The following is a 20,527-nucleotide window of genomic DNA, read 5'->3' as shown; positions in this document are numbered from 1 at the left end:
GGCATAGCTCATGGCTTCATTGAGTTACACAAGCCCCTTCACCATGACATGGCAGTGATCCATGAAGGGGAATCTATATTTACTATATTGCAAAAATAATTGCTCTTCTTCTTGCATCAATTCTAACATGGATTTACAATGAGGACTTTGGGATGTCACTGGGACTGGAGAAATGTGGCCAGTAGCGTGAGAGGAAAATTATTAGTAGCCTTCTGTATGTTTTAATGTTAGTTTTGATTGCATTTGATAAAGCCAAGTTAGTCTTTAGGGCAATGACAGGAAATAAGTAAACTTGCAAGACTAAGCAAACTTGTTGATGGGAACAGACGTGACAGAGACAAATAGAACAGGAAAATATGGTAAAATTAGCACCAAGGAAGTTATGGTTCAGTTGCTAAACCTAGGAGTCATGTCTGTGGTTTGTGATTTTTGAGGATAAAAAGGATTGCATCTGAGGGGGTCGGTGCCACACGGCTAAGCTGTCTTACCTGACCGCTTGCTTGTGATGGTCGGCATTGCAATGTGAATCTAAGTAGTACCTTGTATGCTATTGGTTGAATTTTACTTGCTTATTGAACTAACATTTAATAAAGCTTTTAGAACTTTGAAGTGACTTATGTTCTGGTGTGTCTGTCTCCCATGTTTAACGTGGTTTTTTCCCTGACAGTAGTAAAGAGAGCAAAGGTAGTTAAGACTGATGGGGTGGAACTGCCAGCAGGCCACATAGCAGATAAGCAGACCAGGTACTAGTACCTTGGTGTCCCACAGTCACATGGGAACCACGATGAGGAGGCAAAGAAGACAGCAACATCCAAGTAACACCAAAGGATAAGACTGGTCCTAAAGAGCCAGCTCAGTGGGAAGAAAAAGATCCATGCCATCAACACATATGCCTTGCCAGTCATCAGATATCCTGCTGGTATAGTGAGCTGACCAAGGAGGACATGGAAGCTTCTGATGTGAAGATCCAGAAGTTCCTCACAATGTACAGAGGTTTCCATCCCAAGTCTAACACTCAGAGACTGTATACCAGCTGGAAGGAGGGCCGGCAGGGTCTAGTGAGTGTCAAAGCCACTGTCCTGGACAAAACCCAGAGCATCTAGGAGTACATTAGTAAGATGGCACCCAAAGATTAGCTGCCAAGAGAATACCTGAGGCAGCAGCAGACATGGGAGAAAGTTCAAGCAGAGGAAGTGCCATGGCAAGAGAAGCCCCTGCATGAGATGTACCATTGACATCTACCATGAGATGGTTGACATTGGGAAATCCTACCATGGCTGGAAAGGGCTGGACTAAAAGACAGCACTGAGGCACTGATCATAGCAGCACAAGAACAGGCACTAAGCACCAGATCCATAGAAGCAGGGATTTACCACACTAGACAGGATCCAAGGTACAGGCTGTGCAGAGAGGCCTCAGAGACAGTCCAACACATAGTGGCAAGGTGTAAGATGCAGGCAAGGACAGCATACACTGAACAACAAAACCAGATTGCTGGCATTAAGTACAAGAACATCTGCACAATGTACGGGCTAGACTCTCCCAAGTCCAGATGGGAGATTCCACAGAAGATTGTGGAGAATAACAGGGCTAAGATCCTGTGGGACTTCCAGATCCAGATGGACAGGAAGCTACTGGCCAGTCAACCAGACATGGTGTTAGTAGACAAGGACCAGAAGACAGCGGTGGCAATAGATGTAATGGTGCCAAGTGATGGCAACATCAGGGAGAAGGAGTATGAGAAGCTGGAGAAGTACCAGCGCCTGAAGGAGGAACTAGTGAGGATGTGGAAAGTAAAGGCCAAAGTGGTCCCAGTGGTGATAGGAGGACTTGGGGCTGTGACTCCTAAGCTGGGGGAGTGGCTCCAACAGATCCCAGGAACAACATCAGAGCTCTCTGTCCAGAAGAGTGCAGTGCTAGGAACAGCTAAGGTACTGTGCAGAACCCTCAAACTCCCAGGCCTCTCGTAGAGGACCCAAGATTGAGGAAGACACATACCACCCATAGGGGTGAGAGGGGAATTTATTATATATCTATATGAATGATGAGGGCATGAGTCACTGTAGCAAGTTCTCTTGTCCCAGATAAGGCCGCAGCTGCTATGGACCATCTCTGTGAAAGCAATCTGTCATACAGATGGCTTAACCCTCCACTCTGGGCCTACACTAGCCCAACCCTGTCCCACCACATGATAAAGCTGTTTTTTCCACTAGCTGGTGATGTTCTGGGTCACGGAAAGAAACCAAAGAAATCCATCAATTACTGGCATGATTCTTATCTTAAGTAATGACTCTTAAATAATGAGTAGCTAAATCAACAAACAGTTCATTCTGGTATACAGTGACTATTGACTTTTCCTGTAAGTAGATAATTCCCCCTGTTATTTGGAAAATAGGAAGAAATCAATAATGAGGAACCATTGATGGCAAAATCTGGCTTGGTGACATTTTGTGCCTATAAGCAGCACCTTGAGGCCAGCAAAGACGGAACAGGAATGCACTTACCCTTTATTGAGGATTTGTACCAGATAAGACACCGGGCTGTACAATTTGCACAGGGCACCATTTGCACGGGGTACTAGGCTCCTGTGTGGTCAGCTAAGCAGTGGGAATCCAGTCAATGTGGTCAGTTTATGATTCAGTTGGGGAAACTCAAAAAACTGGAGCTTGCAGATCTGGGCTGTATTTAGCATGTTCTGTATCTCTCTGCTGCCATGTAGTGGCCATCTGAATTTCTGTAGTCCCCAGTCCTATTGCTTCAACTCCTCCCACCTACCAGCAGCCCCCATGAGGTTTAGCTCTAACTAAACTGTGGAGATGCTGTTCCACAGAAGTTGAAAATATTGGTACACCTTGCTGGGAAGCTCTATGATAATCACAGGCTTTTGAATGAGGTAACAGGATACATTCATTGCTCAACCGGATGGAGGTGGGCAAAAGAAAAAGAAAAAAAAATCTCTGCACTCAGATCCTTTTAAAATGTGCATTGTTACTGCAGGACTCTGACTTGATGCTCTAAATCCTAAAGTATTAGCTGTCAATGGCCTGATGAATCAAAGAAGCTTTTGCCTGATCATGATGTATGTTTAATTATGTAATACTTAAATTGTTATACCCTGTGATTTTAAATTAGGAAACTTTAAAGATCAGCCATCATATCTGTGTAGCCTCATATGACGCACATTTGGCTTCTGTGCATAGATGTACCAACACTGATAGACATTGCATTCCTCCAAAGAAAACCTTATCCCAACCCAAGCTGAGACTTTTTAAATAAGCTGCATATAAATAATTTTTAATTAAATCAACACAATGATCCTCACATCAGGGGTTGGGATAATAATTGGACTGCTCCACAGGGCTGTCATCCACCCCCCCTCTATGGACAGAAATTGTGGCATCGTGCACAGTCTTTTAGCCACCATCCTGATTTAGTAGCACTCCTGAAACAATGATGGATTTTGCTTTCATTAGTAGAATAACTTGAAAGAGATTGGAATTTGGAAACTTAGAAAAAAGGTCAGTTTTGAAAAAGAAGACCTGGTGTAGAAATCATGCAAACTCTTGCTTTTACTCCTATCTCTTGTGATTGGAAGAGCGTACTGCTGCTCTCTCCCATTTCCAAACGCTTTTTAATGGCCCAGTGTTAGCCTGGTCTTCTGAGCATTTCAAGCATGGCGCCTTCATCAGTTATTGCTAGGAGAGCTCACTAATTGGCTGACAGCACCAAAAAGCAGGATCAGGGCTGAACAGGCACATCCTTTTTTGCCTGATATCTGAGTTTCTAGAAGTAGAGATGTGCATTTTTTAATGACCACTGGGAATTGGGGGACTTTGGCTTTTTAAGGAAATAACTGTCTTCCCTCCCTAACTGACACCCATGAATTATGGTGTCTCCTTGCAGAATAAGAAAGAATTCTGTTGCCTGCACATTTAACTGAGGGGCAAACTATTCTAGATGCATAAAGAGAATGCAAGCTGTGCATCGGTGGCTTATACAGTTACTCTGCAGTCATCTAAGTGGACATAAAATGTATCTAATGGTGTTTGGAGTTGTAAGAGAAAAGACTGCAACTCTCTTTTGTGCTATCTACAAGGCAGATCCTAATGGATGGCTGAGTAGGCAAGGGGGCATTGCCCAGTTAAGAGGGGCCAGGCGAATTACTTATTTAATCATTGCTTCTCCTTCTCTTCAGGCGCAACTAATGGCTTACATATCACTCCCTCCTTCAATATTTTGCAACAACCTTGGGAGGAAATGTGGACTGACTGGCTCAAAGTCTCCCAGGGATTATATGATCACAGTACTACTTTTTGGTTTTACTTATTGTTGTTGGCGTGATTAATGTTACATATATTTTAACCTTCCTACTATCTCCAGGGAGTGTCAACCTCAGAACTGCTCTGTGATTAGAGCCATGCAAAATCTCTAGTAAATAATAATACAATAAAATGAAGAATTCAATCAATGGTCTCCCCTCCTTTGAGATTAAACAGCTTTGATCTCTGCTTCTTGATTTGATTTTGGCATTGAAAGGTCAAGCATGTCATTGGGACTGGTTAAATTGTAGTTTTCTTTTCTTTCAGTACCTGAAATTTGTGCTATAGCCAGTGTAAGGGAGATAAACAGAAATGTGCTGATTAAGATAGGATTGGAGTAAGTTTGTGGCTTGCAACTTGTACAAAGTATACAACCTGTCTCTCAGCATATCTTCCCCAGTTGCACCTTGGAAACTCAGACTGATTTTACAGGAATTAAATTATTTTGCTGCATTTGAGGTATTAACCTCACTTTCTGGTTTCTAGTATCACCCAGGGCCCTTAAAACTGTAAATTCCAGAGGCTGTAATGTCTGAAGCCAGTGAGTTACGACATTTAAAACAAACCCAATTATTTGTTAACATGAAGGAACTCAGTGTGACGTTACAGAAATTGATCTTACTTTACTAGGATTGAGAAACATTATTTGTTGAGGGTGGTACTGTGGACACTATATAAATGATTCCTGGTTTTTGGAGGCTGCATTTTCTGAAGACACTTGTTCAGACTGGTTTGCTTTACCATGGATCTCTCAGTCAGCACCATTCTTCTCTTGACCGTCTCCTGCTGCCTGTGGAATGCAGAAGCCCGAAGTTATAGATATGTGCTCACTGTGCCAAATGGAGGTCCCTGGGGTTCCTGGGGCTCAAGTGAGTTTTGCTCCACTGGTTATGCTCATGGCTTCTCCTTGAAGGTAAAAGCTCTTTTCAGATACTCCTTTGTTTCTGAGTATTCCCCTGAAATTAGTTCTAAAATTCAAAAAGGGAATGTTTGAGAGGACAAGGGTGTTATAGGACACTTCTGTTATTTTTCACTTTGTCTTTTAAGAAAGGCAGTCGGGAAGTGATTGTGATGCTGTTTAACCCTTTTTATTCTATAATCAAAGAAAGGCATCAGGTTTGGTGTGGAATATGGGGAGTAATTGTCAGTTCAGTTTGAGAAGGTTTTACCATTAGGTGTTAAAGACTGAATTCCAGGCAAGTTGGTATGTGTTCCTTTAGAATCCCATTAGCTGTGTCCATATAATATGCTTAACCAAGATGTTGATGGACCTGATGGTTGCAATCCCATCACAGGTAAAGATTGTTTATGGGTTTTTTTGTGGCTTAATGTGTATTGTGAATTCTGTCTGCATGGTTTCTTTCTGGTATTATCCAAACAGAGAAAATGGGTTAATTCAATGACCATGTTAAGCAGGTTGTTTGAACATAACTATTGTGTGTGGCAAATCAAGTCTTGATCTTTGTCCCGTATTTATAGGTCAATGTTGGACATTCTGAGAATTGAAGTCTGACAGACACCAAGGGGAGAAAGGCTGATCTCCAACTTTATCAGTCTCATTTTTTCAGGTAGAGAGATCCCAAGGGAATGGCGATGATACAGCTCTGAATGGAATCCGCTTGTACTGTAGTGATGGCAGAACAATTGAGTCTACAGTTGGACCGTGAGTAACTGACTTGCTGTATTTCATGTTCTTGTCATCAAGAATGGGAGAGGAGATGACTATTGCTTAGTTCATTGCTAATCCAGCCCTGAAAGTCAGCTTTACTGATTTCAGAAAGGCAGGGCACTTGAAGTGTTGTTTAATGGCCTCTCTGAATGAGCAGCTGATGCTGAGACATGGATGGAGACTTTTCTGTTCCTGAGAGGTGCACAGATAGCTACTAACATTTTGGGTGTGTGGTATATGGCTTTTGAGGCCTGTCATGGCTGTGGTTTTGCTGGTGTGAACCCAACATGGAGTTGAGGAAAAGGAGAAAAGAACCAGCTCACTCATGTTCTTGAAGGGCAGCTGCACTGTCCCAGGGCTTGATGAACTGACCTGACTGCTAGCCAGGGCTTGTGTGGGAGTAAGCAGACGCATTGGTGGAGGGAGGTATGTAGCTATTGGGGACCAGAGCCCTGGGGGGACGCCCACCTCCTCAGTTGCTGTGGGACATGCTGCCAGAGTAACCCAAAATTGGAGAGAGAAGTGGAGAATCAAAGTTTGTTGCTGGAGTGGAAGGAGAAGTTGGAGAGAAAAGGCTGGAGAAGAGCAGGAGAGTGAAGTGAGCTGTGCAGGACAAGTGTCAGTTCCTGCTTGGGGTGAGAAGAGCCAGAGGGATGAACTCCATCCAAGACTCCAGACCCTGGAGGGCTAGAAAGGATCTGGCTGGTTGCAGGTAGCAGCTTCACCCAAATTCCTGGGGAGGAGAGAGGGGAGAATTGGCTGCCAGAATAGAAGCCCTGTTTTTTGGGGAAAAGTGGACAGAAGACCCAGAAAGAGGTTCTTCCCCCAGCACAGAAGTGGATGGGGTTCTGGCTGTGCTGAGTCAAGTAATGCTGAGCACCCACCAGTAATCCAAGCCTTTTCCTGTGGGAGATGTGGGAAGTAACCTGACCCCAGCACTCTGTCATTCACCTGGTTGTAAATGCCTTCTGTAAATGCCTTCTGTAAAAAAAGTAATGCCTTCTGTAAAAAAAAGAAAGAAAACAAAACATTAAATAGCCTCCAATGTTGTGTGACTCTGTGTCCATTGCTACCTTTGCTTCATAATACATCTCTGGTCCAAAAATGAACCTCATCGCACGGTGACAGGCAGCCATAGCAAATTTATCGCCATCCTTTTAATCCCTGCTCTCCTGCTGTTTCCCTACACGCAATCACTCCGACCACAACCCTTACAGAGCTTAGTCTCCCACACACTTCTCTCATTGTGCAGCTCATGCATCTGTCTACCGTTGTTGTAGCTCTCCTTGTGGCAAGACATGGGCCGTAGTGCTGAGTGACATGTCCAGCTGCTGTTTATGAAGGGCAGCAGTGTGGTTATTCTTAATGTCATATTCTGGAATTCTGGGCAAATCTCTTCAAAATCAAATCCCAGTCAATTCAGTCAGATTCAGCCAGGGAATGGTTTGATTGCTGTATTAAAGGTGATGGGATTGCACTGTTGGAAAATATGAATTATTTGCATACATACCTTTTACCTATTTATCAGATCATTTAATCTGGTTAACTGCCAAATAGGGCCTCTGCAAAATGCCTTGAAGCAGGATGAGGGCAGGATTGGGGCATATGAGATGTCTGTTCCAACTGTCTTTATTGCAAAGACCCCTCTCCCAAATCAACACCTCCAATTTTTTTTCCTTCAACAACAGCCCAATGAGTCAGACTGGGCTGAGACTCAGCTATTGACCCAGAGTTATTGATGAATTTTGATAGCCAGAAATAACATTCAGCCTGGTTCCACAGTCCTAGCCCAAGACCTTAACCGTTACACCTGAATCTCTTGGACTGCTGACAAGTGCTTAATCTAGGCACCAAAGAGATACTCATCCATTATTGTCTTTTTTGGCAGGTGGGGAACCTGGACAGAGAACCAATTTTGTCCCTCAGGCTACCTGGTTTCTTTTTCTCTGAGAGTGGAACCACCTCAAGGAAAGGGTGATGATACAGCAGCTAACAACATCCAATTCACCTGCAGTGATGGTAGTGCCCTGGTGGGCCATGGGATGCACTGGGGTAGTTTTGGGGCATGGAGCCATCGCTGCCCCTCAGTTGGCATCTGTGGGATCCAAACAAGGGTGGAGGGTTCACAGGGCAGGGGTGATGACACAGCACTCAATGATGTGAAGCTTTTCTGCTGCTAATGGCTGATACATGTTTCTTACCTAACCCTAATTACAATTAAAAATTAACCTGAGAACAGGGTGTTTCTCCATGTATATATTGGTCTGAAGTTATTTGCTTTTTTACTTTGCATCTTTTACTTCAGAGAATACGGAAATATTAAGGGAAAAATTATGCCAGGATCGGTTAACAACCAAAGAAAGTTGATGCTAAAAAACGTTTTGAATCTTTGAGGGCAGCCCTGATATGTGGAAGATGAGGTACATGGGAGTTTTTTTCTTGAACAAAACCTCCAACTAACTCTGTCCTCCAGAAATGGTCTGTTCAGCTTCTTCTAGAAGGTAGCGAAAGCAGGAGTTGATCTGATCTTAAGCAGCAGGCCATTCCAGAGGGCTGGCACTGAAAAGCAATGCCCTTGACCTTCCAAAAATGGGAACCATCAGCTGCTTATCCCATCCGAGCATGACTTCAAGGGACAGGCTGATACCAATGGGGAGATATGGTCCTACAGATAGCCAGGAACCAAGCTGTAGAGGACTTGAGAGGTTAACACGAGCACTTAAATTGTGCCTGGAAGCTAACTGTCAACTAATGCAAGGCCGGTTTCACATGTTTCCAACAGCAACTGCTGGTGAGCATCTAGGCTGTGCATTTTGTATCAACGGAAGCTTGTGGATTGCTTTTAAAGGCAACCCCTTTAATGTAGAGTATGTTACAGTAGTCTAAACAAGTGGTCTTCAAGGGCAGCCCCATGGAGAGCACATTGTAATAGTCCAACCATGAAGTGACTAGGACATAAATGACAATTTGGAGGGCTGCCTGATCCAGGACTGGGTACAACTTGCACACTGTTCCACCTGCTCTTCAAGAGTCATTCTACAGTTGGCAGCCTTTAAATCTAATATATATAGATAGAGTGGCTGGATAGCATAGTGGTTAGAGCACCACCTTTGACGTGGAAGACCGGGGTTCGAATCCCGGCTGGTACCTACCTTACCAGTAGGAGTTCTTGGGCGAAGATCCCCTAACACTTCACTTGCTTACCTTCAGTATGAGAGTAACACAAACTAAGAGAGTCATGCTGGCTTGGACATTGCCCAGATTAACAAGGTCCAGATGTTGGAGTCCAGGACAATCTGACGATAAGTGGACTACTGGAAGAAACCCTACATGAACGTGACAAGAGAATGGGCACAACTGGCACATTAGATGGAGATGTTCCACCTGCCCTTTGAGAATCATTCTATAGCTGGGCAGTTTTTAAATCTTATCTATATATGGGGGAAAAAAAAAACCCTGTGGGTGGTATGTGTCTTTCTCAGTCTCGGGTCCTTGAGGGTTCTACGCAGTATCTTAGCTGTTCCTAGCACTGCACTCTTCTGGACAGAGAGCTCTGATGTTGTTCCTGGGATCTGTTGGAGCCATTCTCCCAGCTTAGGAGTCACAGCCTCAAGTGCTCCTACCACCACTGGCCTTTACTTTCCATATCCTCTCTAGTTCAGGCCCTGGTTCTTCTCCAGCTTCTCATACTCCTTCTTCCTGATGTTGCTGTTACTTGGCACTGCTACATCTATCACCACTGCTGTCTTCTGGTCCTTGTCTACTAGAGACAAGAGACAAGAAAAGCTGGAGATAGATAGGTAGGTAGATATATAGGTGGATAGATAGTTAGAGAGATAGATAGATAATAGATAGAGATAGATATGAATGATGAGGGCATAAGTCACTGTAGCAAGGTTCTCTCATCCCAGATAAGGCTGCTGCTGGCATATAGCCAAATCTGGGCAAAGGGACCACTAGCTGCAACCTCTACCTGCTGCTCCAGCAACAGCCACAAGTCTAGGAGGGTCCCAAATATGTACTTGCTCTTTTAGAGGTAGTGCCTCCCCACCCAATGTCACCACCGGAACCAAAAGGGAACCCCAATGGATAAGCACCAACTCCAATGTGTTCAATTTCTACCTGATTTCTCCAACTAGACCCTCACAACCTCCAGGCCTTGAGACAAGTCTTTGAGAGCAACTCCAGCATGGCCTGGAATCATGATATAAAGCTGGGTGCCATCAATTTTATATAATGATGATACCAGTCCCCAAACTGCCCCATCTCCAGGCAGTGAGGCCTATTATATTTATCTTCCCTATCTAATGGCCATTGTCTGAGAGCTTCCTTGGCATTCTTGAATCCCAACATCGGGAGTGAAACTGCTGGAGCTGCACTGGAAAAGAGAGACCAGGAGTAACACAGTGGAGAAGTGTACCTGAGGTGCTGGCTTTCAGGAGGCTCAGGGAAAAGGGTTATATTCCCGTCTTTCCTTCCTCTTCTCTAGGCTAACAGCAGAAAGCAAAAGTAAATCAAAGCTGTGTAAAGAAGGAGTTAACACAACAAAACAATGATTAAGTTTAGTAACCGTAGTAAATAAAGGAGGAAGCAATTGAAAGAATTAAGGAACTTTATTTGCATTGCAACAATAAAAATCAGTTTAACTGATAGAAGAACACTGTGTCTGTGTGGCTGGGTAACCTGCTGTCCCCTTCCCACCCTTCCCATTCTCCAACAGCCTCCGCTCATGCCAGCCAGGGTCAGTGACATTATTACTGTGTCATCTGCATGCAGTAAGATAGAGACCTCTTTGCCAGTTTAAGAAAATGGTGGGCTACCCATGAGTTTATAGAATAATAATTAAAAAGAAAAGGCACCAAGATTTAGCCCTCCCTGACATATCTCCTTATAGGAACTTACTTTGAAAGACATCCTAATGATGCCTAAGTTTTAGCTACCATTCTTCATGAAGTCTAAGTAGCAAAAACAATAAGTGTTTGTCAAGAAAAGAATTTTTGCACTGCAGGTTGTCCTTGAAATCAAGTCAAAAGCAACCCTAAAGTCAATACAGTAAATGTGGAAAAGCGTGGAACAGAGTTGGTTGGTGTATTCCCAATGAGGTGCTGGCAGATCATAGCTTAATCCAAAGAGGAAACATCCTGCACTAAAACCTGTTTGTTCCTCCTTCAGTATACATTTGCACCTACCCAGTAATTTCCTCTACAGATGTTTTGAATAACTTTGCTAGCTGTGTACTAGAAAAAGATAGGGCAATAATCTGTTGGATTTTCCTTTCAGAGAATTACTTGATTTTATAGTGGAAAGCAGTGACCTAGTTGGTTAAAAAATTATAGTGGAAAGGAGACTGCCTAGTTGGTTAAAAAATTATCCCAGCAGTTTCCAATCTCTGTCTGAAAGGGGGTTAGGCAAGGCTGCATCTTAGCTCTTACCTTATTCATCCTCTGTTTAAACTCTCCCCTATCAGGCAGATTATCCAACTCAAGCTTCTAGCACCCCAAGACTGTTGGGGTAGATATTCCACTTCTTCTATATGCTGATGATGCAGCTATCCTTTCACAAATTCCTGTAGGACAGTGTTTCTCAACCTTGGCCACTTGAAGATGTGTGGACTTCAACTCCCAGAATTCCCCAGCCAGCATGTTGGCTGGGGAATTCTGGGAGTTGAAGTCCACACATCTTCAAGTGGCCAAGGTTGAGAAACATTGTCGTAGAATTTATTTATTTTATTTTATTTATTTATGTTTCAAATTTGTCACCACCCATCTGTCAGAATCCTCGCAAGATTCTATAATAGATCATTATATGGATAGTTTAGAAATTGCTTTTTACATGCTGCGGTTCTGCCATTGGAAAAGGGGGGGGGGGGGGAGAGAAGGAATGAGAAACTGTTAAAAGCAGATGGCTCCTTATCACAGGCACTGGAATGTGCAAGGTCGTACCAGCAAGGGAATCAGAAGACCAAGAACTAAGGGAGATGAAGGGGGGGGGGGTAAAGTAAGAAAAACAACTCTTGGCGCGCTTTTGCTCAGTCTTAGGAATGCTTTGGATCTGTACACTTATTCTCAATAAATGAACTTTCTTTTGAATCAATATTGGTTGCAAGGAAAGTTACTGGATTTGGGATCAACAGGTGGCAGCTCGTTACATTTTGCTAAGATTCCCTGTGAAGACTTCCACCAGGGAGCTTGCCCTGCGGGAAGTCCAAAGCCTCATGTTGACCGGACCCACCGAGAAATGGGATGGCTAACAATGTCATTGAAGAAGAAGAAGAGAGACCGGTCCCTCCTCCGTTGGAAGTGAAGGTGATAACCCAGGAGGAGCTGGTGCAATCATCGCGCCAAGCCCGAGTGGGGGTGAAGGCCACGGCGATGAAGGGAAGAGGCCCTTCGATGAAAGATCGGATGGGGAAATTGGAAGGGCAGATGGGGTCCCTATCCAGTGATATGCGAGCGCTAAAGGCAGCGGTGGATCAGCTGCTTGGAGGGGGAATTACACTCCCTATGCGAGAGTCAGCGGCTACACCCGGAGGAACGGAGGCAGCAGAGCAATCAGCCAAAGGTGAGACCTCCAGCAAGGAGGAGGAGGATCTCGCACCTAGCAGAGCCAAGAAGAGCCCAATGCAGCAGCGGGGCATCTCCATGAAATTCGGGGGAGATGCTGAGCAGCTGGCGTGCTTTATCACCCAGGTCCGGATCTACATGGAGGGCTATGGGGGTTTGTTCCGCAGCGAGGAGGAGAAGGTCTCCTATGTGTCCAGTTTTTTTGAAGGCACGGCTGCAGAATGGGTGGTTGGCCTGCACAGGGCGAAGGACCGGGCTTTAAGGAGATTAGAGGATTTCATGGCGGCTCTCTGCACGTGCTTTGAAGACCCGTGTGTGGCGCTAAAAGCATGACGCGACCTGGAAAGGCTGAAGCAGGGGTCCAAGTCGGTATCCGAGTTCGCCTACGAATTTCGGGGGTTGGCTCAGAGGCTGCCTAACGTGCCTGAAGAGCTCCTGATCGAGTTTTTCCAGAGGGGCTTACAACCCGAATTGTTGCAGTGCATGCTGTGCCGGGGTTTCCCCAAAACCTTTAATGGATGGGTCACTATGGCCGGCGAAGTGGAGGAGCAATGGCGCACCATAGAAGCAAGAACCTGACTTCTGCCCTTACCTGGAACAAAGAAGGCGGCGCCCAAGGCGAAGACCAGCGCGCCGGACAGTAGCAGGAGCCGTCGCATCTGTTTCAACTGCGGGGAGCCGGGGCACTTTGCCGCCATGTGCCCTAAAGCGAAGATGGAGCAAGGAGGCAAGAAGACGGAGCGGAAGGGACTGAAGTCTTCGAAGCCCGGCAAGAAGGAGTCAGTGGCAGTAGGCAGTGAGGCGGGAGCTAGAGCGGCAACACACGGCGGAGGCAAAACCCGGAAGTTGTTAGCTCTGCTCTTTCTCCGACAGGCGGCTGCTCTTCCAGAGAAAGAAAGCAGCTCACGGGAGGACTCGGAGAGCGAAGAGATGGGGGTGAGTCCCATTAAAATTTGGGTGGAACTAAGGGTGGTGAGGACAAATCGAAGGGCAGAGATGCGGGCGCTGATAGACTCTGGCTGCTCTTGAGATTTGATTAATCCCGGCCTCGCCCGGGGTTTGGGACTGCGCTTAAAGAGACTCAAAACCCCTGTGATTTTTACCCAGCTGGACGGATCCCCAGCAGGGGGAGGGCTGGTGGAATATCGTACTGAAGAGCTCGAGCTAACTATAGGGGACCATAAAGAGACTATTAAATTCCTAGTGACTCCCATGGCTTGCAACCCAGTGCTTCTGGGCATGAACTGGTTAAAAAGGAAGAACCCAGAGGTAAACTGGGAGGAAAAGATCTTGCGCTTCCCGAAGGAGGGGGGAGTGGAAGTGAAAGGAATTACCGAGACGTTGTCAGAGGGAGAAATGGGCGCTGTGAGTGTGGAAAAGGCAGTGGAGGCTGGAGATCAGATTCCCAAGCAATACCACGACCTGTAGGAGGTGTTTAGCGAAAGGGAGTCAGATCAGCTACCCCCCCATCGCGCCAGCGACTGTGCCATAGAGATTGAGCCTGGGGCTAAATTTCCAAGGAAGAAAATGTATCCAATGACAGCCAAAGAGTTGGAAGCCTTGCGGGAGTTCATTGATAAGAATCTAAAGAGAGGCTTTATTGTACCTACACATTCTCAAATTGCTGCACCGGTGCTTTTCAGGGAAAAGAAGGATGGCTCCCTACGTTTGTGCACAGATTATAGAGGGCTAAATGCCATTTCTGCTGACAACCGGTACCCACTCCCCTTGATGAAAGACCTGTTAGCCCATTTATCCAAAGGGAACATTTTCACGAAGATGGATTTAAGGGAGGCGTACTTCAGGGTACGAATCCGGGAAGGAGATCAATGGAAATCTGCTTTTAATACGCCCCTAGGGTGCTTCCGTTATGAAATAATGCCGTTCGGATTAAAAGGAGCGGCGGGGGTGTTTATGCAACTTATAAATGAGGTGTTACAAGAGGATTTATACCAAGGGGTGTTGGTTTATCTGGATGATATCCTGATTTACACTGAAACCATGGAGCAACATGTACAATTAGTCAGGAAGTTACTAAAAAAGCTACTGGAGGCTCAATTGTATGCCAAGCTCTCCAAATGTGAATTTCATAAACAGCAAATTGACTATTTGGGGTATAGAATTTCGCATCAGGGAATTGAAATGGACCTGGTCAAGGTGAGGGACGTCACGGGTTGGGAGGCTCCCAAAACCAGGCGACAACTTCAAAGTTTCCTGGGCTTTGCTAACTTCTATCAGCAATTCATACCCAACTTTGCCCAAGTAGCACTCCCACTCACCGATTTGTTGAAAACCAAGGGCAAGGGCAAGGCGAAGGCCTCAAAACCTGGAGCCCCCTTGGCCTGGACTAAGGAGTGCAGGAAGCTTTTCAAGATTTAAAGCATCTGTTTACGGCTGAACTGATCTTAAAGCACCCTGATCCAGAACAGCCATTTGTCATCCAGGCAGATGCTTCGGATGTGGCAGTGGGAGCTGTGTTGTTACAGAAGGGAGCAGGGGAGGAGCTGTTCCGATGTGCATACATATCCTGGAAATTTTCAGAAACGGAAAGACACTGGTTGGTGTGGGAAAAGGAAGCGTTTGCGGTGCGCTGGGCATTAGTTTGCTGAAGACACTTGTTGGAGGGATTACCCCATCCCTTTGAAATTTGGACTGATCACAAAAATCTAGAGGCTTTGACTGCATCGAGGAAGCTGTCGCCCAAGCAAATGAGATGGGCACAATATTTTCATCGATTTAACTTCTCCCTGAAGTACATTCCTGGGGGAAAAAAATTTCTGGCGGACGCCCTGTCTCGATTGCCTCAACACAACAGCAAGCGGGAGGAAGTGGCCGCTCCTGTAATTCCATGTGCCCAATCAGCCCTAACAGTGGTCACTAGAGCTCAGAGGAAGAGGGGCGAAGAACAACCAGAAGGAGAGTTGTTGAAAAAATTAAATGCCCAGATTGCTCAGGATGATTGGTTTAAAAACAACAGCCAATCACTAGTGAACAAACAAGGGGCATGGTGATGGCAAGATAAGCTGTATGTCCCTGCAGACACTAGAAAGTGGGTCTTGCAAAGAAGTCATGACAGCAAAACAGCTGGGCACTTTGGTTTTGTGAAAACATTACATCTACTCAGGTATCAATTTTGGTGGCCAACAATGAGAAAAGATGTAGGGGGATATGTAGCTACCTGCTCCACATGTGCAATGGCCAAAAGGAGGGGGGGCAAACCAATGGGGCTTCTACAGTCAGTAGCAAACCCAGGGGCTCCTTGGAAGCAGATTTCCATGGACTTTATTGTAGACCTGCCTGAAAGCAACAAAAAGACAGTCATTTGGGTAGTTACAGACCTTTTTTCCAAACAAGCACATTTTAGGGCATGCCAATCCCTTCCATCAGCCCCCAAATTGGCTAAGTTATTTTTACAGCACGTCTACCGAGCTCATGGTGTCCCAGAATGAGTAATTTCGGATCGTGGGGTCCAGTTTACTGCCAAGTTCTGGAGGGCGTTCCTAAAACTACTGGGGGCATTGCAAGGCTTGAGTTCGGGGTACCACCCCCAAACAGCGGGATCCTGTGAACGTCTGAACTCAGTACTAGAACAATATTTGAGATGTTTCATTAACTACCAACAAGACAATTGGGATGAGCTGTTACCTTTTGCTGAAGTAGCTTATAATAATGCAGTGCACCAAAGCACTGGCCTCACCCCTTTTAAAATAGCCACAGGACAGGACTTTGTACCCATCCCAGAACTACCTAAACAGTCCACTCAAGTCAGTTCAGTTGATGAATGGGTCCAACAGATGACACAAGTGTGGCCTCAGATTGCTGCATCATTGAAGGAGGCCAGAGCAACGTACAAGAAATTTGCAGATGCTAAGAGAACCCCAGAAAAAGACTGGAAAGTAGGCGTAAGGTTCTTTTATCTACCAAGCATCTTAAATCATTACAACCTTCCAGAAAGCTCGCTCCAAAGTTTGTAGGGCCTTTTGTTATTGATAAAATAATTAATTCAGTTTCACTACAATTACAGATGCCTGCTATGTTTAAAAGAATCCATCCAGTGTTCCACTGTGACCTGCTTAAACCCTACAAAGAGTCGTCTCAATGGCATCCCTCCCCAGTGCCTCCTAATCCAATGATGGTTGAAGGAGAACAACAATTTGAAGTTAAAGAAATATTGGACAGTAGAAAACATAGAGGGGGAGTTCAATTTTTAATTCAGTGGAAACATTTTCCTAAATCAATGGCTGAGTGGATTGACAAGAAACATGTAAAGGCTCCACATTTAGTTAAGAAATTTTATAATCTTTATCCTACCAAGCCTTAACAATTAGAATGATTATTGTATTATGTTTATCTTTGCTTTTTATCTTTTAGAGTGAAGAAGAGGAATCATCTGACTGACATCCTCACTTGTGGAGGGGCAGCATGTCAGAATCCTCGCAAGATTCTATAATAGATCATTAGATGGCTAGTTTAGAAATTGCTTTTTACATGCTGCGGTTCTGCCATTGGAAAAGGGGGGGGGGAGAGAAGGAATGAGAAACTGTTAAAAGCATATGGCTCCTTATCACAGGCACTGGAATGTGCAAGATTGTACCAGCAAGGGAATCAGAAGACCAAGAACTAAGGGAGATGAAAGGGGGGGGGGGTAAAGTAAGAAAAACAACTCTTGGCGTGCTTTTGCTCAGTCTTAGCAGTGCTTTGGATCTGTACACTTATTCTCAATAAACAAACTTTCTTTTGAATCAATATTGGTTGCAAGGAAAGTTACCGGATTTGGGATCAACATCAAAGGGAAGGAAATTGAGCAAGTTAAAAATTTCAAGTATTTCAGGGTGGCGTTCTGGTCTACAGGTGCCTGGAAGATGCACATTGATCATGCTGCTTCATGAACACTTTATGATTTTTTTTCAGACAAAGGGTAGGGAATGCATACAAGCAGCTCTGAAATGTTTTACAGCAAACACTTGTATGGCACTCAGCTGGGACTATAAATCATTTGAAGCTCTACCCACAAAGTTTTTGAGAAGCATTTTTCAAGTGCCTAGATGTGTATCCAGGGCAGTGCTCAGAAGGGAAGCAGGGCAACAAAAAATGGAGGTGAGACCATGCCTGTTAATACTTACTGGCTCAAATGTTACTTTTACCCATCAGGACAGATCCCATTAGTCCTGACAGATCAATTTCAGTCTTCATGACAAGAAGCGATTCTGGGGAAACCCACCCATTACGGCTTGCCACTCAAGCAACTGCTCCTTATATTTAGGCCAAAAGAATGGTTAGAGAAACCAATCCTAAATATAGAATTCCAGAATGAGGTCAGCTATCTTCCAGCCCATGTTCAAGCTCACACCACTAATTCCAGCCAGGAACTGGGCAGATACTTAAATTACTTTAAGTAATTTAAAGCAGAGTGCCATTCTCAGAGGTTGTTTACCCTTCACAGTTCTTAATGGGAGATTTCGGAGTCTCCTTGCATGTACAAACCCGTCCATGTAGCACAAATGTTATTGAGACCATCCCATATGAGCTTTTACACAGACCCTATTATCAATGTAGTAAAGAAACTTTCATTCTTCCTTTATCGACACATAAGAAAAGGTCATAAGAAAAGTTGATTTTCTCCTCTCAGATAAGGAGCTGTTTATTACATACAATGTTGCTCGTTTTTGTCTGGCGGCAATTAAAATTTACAAACGGATAATTAAGGGCATGGTTACACTTGCAAATTCTTCTTTTATTTTTATTATTTTGTCTTTATTGCTTTCACATGCTTTGCATAGACTTCCCATTTAGTCTTAGTCTTAAAATTAAGAACTTTTACAGAGAGATTTTAGTGTTTCAATATTATAGTATGGTGTTAAGTCATCTTAGCTTTTAGTTATCTTTTATAAGTTTCAGTGTCATTATTGAAATGGATGTAATTTTTCCTGATTGTAATTTATGGTGCTCTGTGACTGAAATAAAGATCTGATTGATATTCAAGCTTTATCTGAAGCACCACTTGTGATTCCCAGATAAATCTTTTTGACTGAATCTAATGCATATATTTTGGCTACCGCAGCTTTCTATGGGGTTGACTGTTTTACATGGGTAGGAAATGGATTGAGCCAGGTACTTTCAGACATATTTTATTCTTTTTATTCTTTGTCTTTATTTTATTTCTGGATTGTTGTTGAGATGACTTATTTGTTTATGATTTAGATGTAATTTTTTTCAAGTTCAACGTAGAATGGAAGTTTTAATTAATTTTTCATATCATGAAAGCTGCCAAGAATTTTTGGATTGCAGTGGGTAGACATGTGCCAATAACGAAATAATTTAGTAAATGAAGCAAACATACCTGGAAGGTGGTCACTTTCTTGACCACATTCTATAGCAATGTTTTGCAAATATGGTGCCAAATTCCAAGCAACATCAATGTAATCAGGTACTGAAGAATGAAGTTGCAGGTTTCATTAGAGGGGAGGGGGTCTCTGAACCACAGGTAACCATCTCAGATGTTCTGCCATGTCACAGTACAATAATGTTATCTTTTGAATTATTCTCGGATGCAATACACAGAAATAGAAATAGACATGTAGTCCTCTGCAAGAAAGGGATTGTTATGTTAGAATTATGATCAAAGTTTCTTGATTAAAACTGAAGTTTGTTGGGGGTGGGGAGCCTAATATCAAGTTTTCTGTTAACTATAGTCTGAGGTTAGTGCTTGTTTAAAAGAGAGTTAGACGCATGCCCAGGAACAGTCTGAGTGACTGGCCTACTAATATGGAGCATCTTCATGCTGGCAACCTTCACTCAGGTAACTTGAAAGATAACTGCATCCCAGCCCAACCCTATCCCATGACTTGTCAAAGTTGTTTTTTCCCACCAGCTTGTGATACTGTGGGAAGGGAAATACAGGCAGGCAAATTCACCAATCACTGGGCTTAACCTGTTCAGCATCAAAGAGTATATCATCTGTCATCCTTCAGCTTGGCCACTGAGGCTGTAGAAGTTATCATACCATACTTTCCTGCTAACTTAAGGACTGGAGAAATGAGCATTAATGCAACTAAGAGGAAGAGCCCTAAGCCCTAAGTGTACAGTATTCTATAGGTCAGTGTTACTCAACCTTGGCAACTTTAAGATGTGTGGACTTCAACTCCCAGAAATCCCCAGCCAGAATGGGAGTTGAAGTCCACACATCTTAAAGTTGCCAAGGTTGAGAAACTGCTATAGGTAGATTCATATGGAAGTTCCAGTGATTGAACTCACACTGAGTTCCTCTATCGTCATGTCATGCAGGACCAAAAATTGTATCCAGTGAGGGCTTGGAGATTCAGTGAGACTAAATAACCAACCTATGGTGCCATATCCACAATCCTCACCAAGCTTCCAGCACAGAAGCAGACAGACAGACAGGCACAAACTGTACACACCCACCCACTTACCATACATACATATCATAACTCAATACCAGCTACCTAATCAATAAGCCACCATATTATCATATATTGAATGTATAATCCAGTTATACATCCAGGGCCATATTATGACTAATCAACTGCAGACTTAGAAAAAATAGGCAACTGTTTATTTATTTTATTCAACATATTACTATCCTGCTACAATTCAAAAAAGACTCTTTATGGCATACATAGAACACTTGTTGACCTTCAGGTTTTCTGGGATATTGTCACCCTTGTGAGGTAGTCCAGACAAGAAATACACACTGAAGAAGTAGCTTTATTTTATTGTAAGGTTACATTAACAGAATCTTGCAAGTCTGAAAGGACATCTCTCCCTGGTTGCCTTCACAGCCCAAGCAACTAGGGAGGTTCCCTTCTAAGACATTTGCCATGCTCACATTCCTTTGCAGACTAAGCTGTCTTTTATACCACTGTTGCCCTGGCTGCAGCTCTTCCCCCTGCCTCCCAAGGTCATTCTCACATACCATTATAGGTATATCCTTTTCTAATTGGCCCTGCTAACTGGAA

General features: G+C 44.0%; 1 protein-coding gene across 1 annotated transcript; it reads left to right on the top strand.

Moving 5' to 3' along the window:
- Positions 1-5,009: 5,009 nt before the first annotated feature.
- LOC103051918 (vitelline membrane outer layer protein 1-like) lies at positions 5,010-8,243 on the top strand. The gene is made up of 3 exons (XM_007439099.3): positions 5,010-5,232; positions 5,888-5,982; positions 7,877-8,243. Exons 1-3 carry the CDS (start codon positions 5,062-5,064, stop codon positions 8,166-8,168), a joined length of 558 nt encoding a protein of 185 aa, XP_007439161.1. The 5' UTR covers positions 5,010-5,061; the 3' UTR covers positions 8,169-8,243.
- The last annotated feature ends 12,284 nt before the right edge of the window (positions 8,244-20,527 follow it).

This window comes from Python bivittatus, unplaced genomic scaffold, assembly GCF_059951505.1.
Source record: "Python bivittatus isolate LINGU-HERP-01145 unplaced genomic scaffold, Pbiv_v1 ctg000340_np1212, whole genome shotgun sequence".
Taxonomy (NCBI): domain Eukaryota; kingdom Metazoa; phylum Chordata; class Lepidosauria; order Squamata; family Pythonidae; genus Python; species Python bivittatus.
The sequence above is the reverse complement of the archived record's forward strand: the minus strand, read 5'-3'. Positions and strand labels throughout refer to the sequence as shown.